At 39.6% G+C, this 3,829-nt stretch overlaps 1 protein-coding gene across 1 annotated transcript in view; it reads left to right on the plus strand.

The window, feature by feature from the left end:
- Positions 1-2,315: 2,315 nt before the first annotated feature.
- LOC145405307 (1-acyl-sn-glycerol-3-phosphate acyltransferase delta-like) overlaps positions 2,316-3,829 on the plus strand; it is a 40,993-nt gene continuing 39,479 nt past the window's right edge. Inside the window, exon 1 of the mRNA XM_080276728.1 lies at positions 2,316-2,321. Within this exon, the coding sequence (XP_080132854.1) occupies positions 2,316-2,321 (6 nt within the window). The remainder of the gene's footprint in view (positions 2,322-3,829) is intronic.

Here is a 3,829-nt window from a genome sequence, read left to right on the forward strand (position 1 = left end):
TGACAATCAAAAAATTACCTGTATGATGAAAGCTGCACATACATAGTGAGGTTTTCATAAGATTTAATGAAATTGACGGTTAAATGTGACAGTCGTGTTTCTTTGGTACAGAACCTGCACAATAGTTTTCAGCTTCTTGTTGGACTTACGGTTCTCTTGAGATGATGAGTCATGGAAGAAGACACAGGTAAGTCTGTTGAGAGTAATATTTCCCACAATGGCCACAAAATGTTGTGATGGGTTGGATTTACCACCACCCTTAACCTGTGGATTGTAAGCCACAGCTCAGGCTGGGTAGAATCACATTACAGGCCACAGCTCAGGCTGTACTAACCTTTCAGTGGCTGTGCATTGCTGCTAACTATGCCATCCCTACGCAAACTTACGCATGGTACTATGCATAGACGGAGGGAAAGAGAGATTTTTTCTTTTTCACCAGATGACGCCCTGGATGTTTATCTTCAGGTTTATAGAAAAAACTATATATTTTTATTTTTTCCATTTTTTGCACACCACGGGGTGGGATTTAAAAAGGGTAATTGCGCAATCCGCGGGTTAAGGACAGCATTACTAAATATGTTGCAAGATGTTTGTGATGCATGGAAAATCCAAAAATCTATGTAACATACTGGATTCTTAATACTTTATTGTATTTTCTTTATACAGTGGGACCACCAGTTTGGCGAGCACAAACTACTCGCCAAACTGAAGGCAAATTTCTTATGGGAAAAATTCATAGGAGTCTTCAGTCACCCAAAAGTAAAACTTTTTGAGACATTTTTGTGCTTCTAACCCATTATTTTCCAACAATATCTATACTAAATGACATTATAAATACGTAAAGGAAATAAACTCACTAATAACACATTTATGGCCATACTATAAAAGCTAAATGCCAGTATTGCCGAATGTGAGCTTCTGACGTTCCCATGTTTGGTACCATAAATAAATATGCTGTTCACGTCAGACGTTCGTCTGCTGGTTATGGAGTAAAATAATATTGGAATGTGACAGGAAAATAAACGCCACAAGAGACACCCCACCCCTTTCGTGTAACAGACTTAAATTTTCATAAATATTATGGCTAATTTTTCCATTTGTAAACACTGAATAATTTGGGAATAAAATTTTCCTTGACAGGCTGAAATATACGAGATCCAGAGCTGTTCAGAAAATTTTACAAGTCTAAGCATTTCTGTAATGAATACAAGCAAACAAAACATGCTGTGCGGTGGGGTGGCAGCGTGGTGGACAGCAAATGGATTTACAACAATAAATTGTGCTCTGATGTTAATTTCAGAGTACCTGTGGAATTTCTCAATAAGTTTTTGAAATGGTAGCAATATCAGAGTTTGTGTGCCAGCTCAGTGCTGTAGTTATCGCATTTAACCCCTTCGTTACTGCATTCCCCCCCCCCTCCCCCGCTCAGCTATCCCCCCTGCCTAACCAAATTTCCCTTAGGCGTGGCTCTTTCATGGGGTAGTATTTATCATTACATCGTTTCTGTTTGCTTTATATTATTTATTTTTGTATTGGTAAGTAGATATTGACCACGAGATGTGTTTATGTTATGTTAAAATAATGTACATGACAATATTACGTGTCTATCCAACCGATTTTGTAAACATACAGTATACAGATAAATATAGTAGATAGAGATGTAGATCAATGAATAGGGAGGAGAATGATGATTGTATTATTTACCTTGTAAGTATGAAGAAGATTCATGAAGAATGAGGTAGGAGGCAGGCAGGTCAAAAGTAGGTGGGGGGAGGGGTGATGTGCTTCAAGGCCAAACTGATACCAGAATCAGTATCACTTTCCCCACTACTATCGCTCACTTCACTGTCATTCTCGGGCATGTACTCCTCATCAGTGTCGCTCACAGTTATGTCAGATTGTGTTTGGTTATCGTCAGACACTTCTAAGTCACTATCCAAGTCAGATTCATTGCCATAGGACGCCATGGCACTGAAGTAAATCCAAAAGCACTGACACGTGCAGCTGCTTGAAAAACACTATGGCGTGCTCCCACACACTTTCCCGCGGTACCACCAGTGTTACTAAGCTAGCGAGAGTCCCCTTACCAAGAAGCATTATCTGGCTATATTATGTCACATGTTATAGAGCATTATATATACCAAATTCAAAATATATAGGGTACAATGACCTATACAACATATCTGAGTCATTTTCATAAAACTATGCCCCATGGCAGGAGAGTGCAGCATCAGTGACAGGGTTGCCATGTGTCATCACACATGAGATCACAAAGCACCCAAGCCGAGGAGGAGGAAGCCCAATAGGCCCCTATAATGATTGTGAGTACCCTAGTACTCATGATCGTATTCAGTTCCGCTGCAGAAATTTCATTTTGAGTACAGGGGTACACTTTTCGGAAATTCGGTAAAGAAGGGGTTAAGGGGAAACCTATAAGTTTCTGCCCCAGTCTAGTCATATGTGTGACATGTGGCACTGGAAAGTGATTAAATAAACGATTTTTTTTTTTTTTTTTTTTAAATAATGGGGTACTTCATAAAGTACATCACATGCAGTTCAAGTGTACACAGTAGTTGATTCATGCAGCAGCTGCAGTGGTTGCTAAAATAATGAGACAGTAAAATAATGACAGTACAACTTTTCCCCCCATATTTGATGCTAAATAAATATTTAAGTTATAAGCAGACTATATATACAATATTATATACATGGCAGAAATTACAGATATCAGAGTTAGGTTAGTGTTGGTAAATGGTTAGTTTGGGGTGCATTTTTCATCAGCTTCAGTGCACCTTTACATTTAAGTTAGTTAATGGGTTTAAAAAAAAAAAAAAAAAAAAAAAAAAAAAAAAAAGTTTTTCATTAGTACTAACAAATAAATGCAGTCACATAATTCTATCTATCTGTCTATTGCCAGACGCCTCAATCTTGTACGGGGTGGCCACAAACAAATCGCCTCCACGTCGCCCTGTCCCCTGCCATTTCACTGCCCTGCTCCCAACTCACCCCCCCCCCCATAGACCTTTCCACCCATCCTCGGCCTCCCTCTCCCTTTCCCCCCCTCCACCTCAATGGGCATCTAAGTGAATGTCCCCATGGCTGTTCAATATGTAAATAGAAGGGATGGTGAGAGAAGTATGAACACAAGTATTGGAGAGATGGATGGCATTATTAATGAAAGGTGATGGATGGAATATCTCAATTTGTTGTATGCAGATGATGCAGTACTACTTGCAGATATCGGACAGGAACTTGGTAGATTAGTGCAGAGTTATGCTATGTCTGTGAGTGTCGTGCTTCGAGAGTAAATGTAGAAAAGAGTAAAATGATGGTTAATGAGAGAGAAGGTGACTCCCAGTGTCATGTTACAATGAGTGGAGAGAGACTGGAATTGGTGAGAGAATTCAAGTACCTGGGTACAATGATAGAAAAGAGAGAAAGATGTTCAAAAGAAGTGGAAAATAGAGTGACTCAAGGAAGGAAAGTAGTCGGTACTATGAAGGCCTTGATAAGAAACAGAGGCTTGAGTGTTGCAGCTGCATGAGGCTTACATGAAGGAGTGTTAGTGCCAACTTTAACATATGGATGTGAGACTATGATATGGCATGAAAATGAAAAGTCAAGAGTGAGAGCAGTGGAGATGGGACTGCTAATGAATGTTTGTGGAGTACAGAGAGTGGATATGATACAAATACTGTAATGTGATTTGTGAAAGTTGTGGAGTGAGGAAGTCTGTGGATACCAGAATCGAAAGGAGTGTCCTGAGATGGTATGGTCATATGGAGAGAATGGATGGCAATAGAGTGGTGAGAAAGGGATATCTGCACGA

Source organism: Coenobita brevimanus, chromosome 66 (genome assembly GCF_032717465.1).
Source record: "Coenobita brevimanus isolate Jiangsu-jjx chromosome 66, ASM3271746v2, whole genome shotgun sequence".
In the NCBI taxonomy this organism is placed as follows: Eukaryota; Metazoa; Arthropoda; class Malacostraca; order Decapoda; family Coenobitidae; genus Coenobita; species Coenobita brevimanus.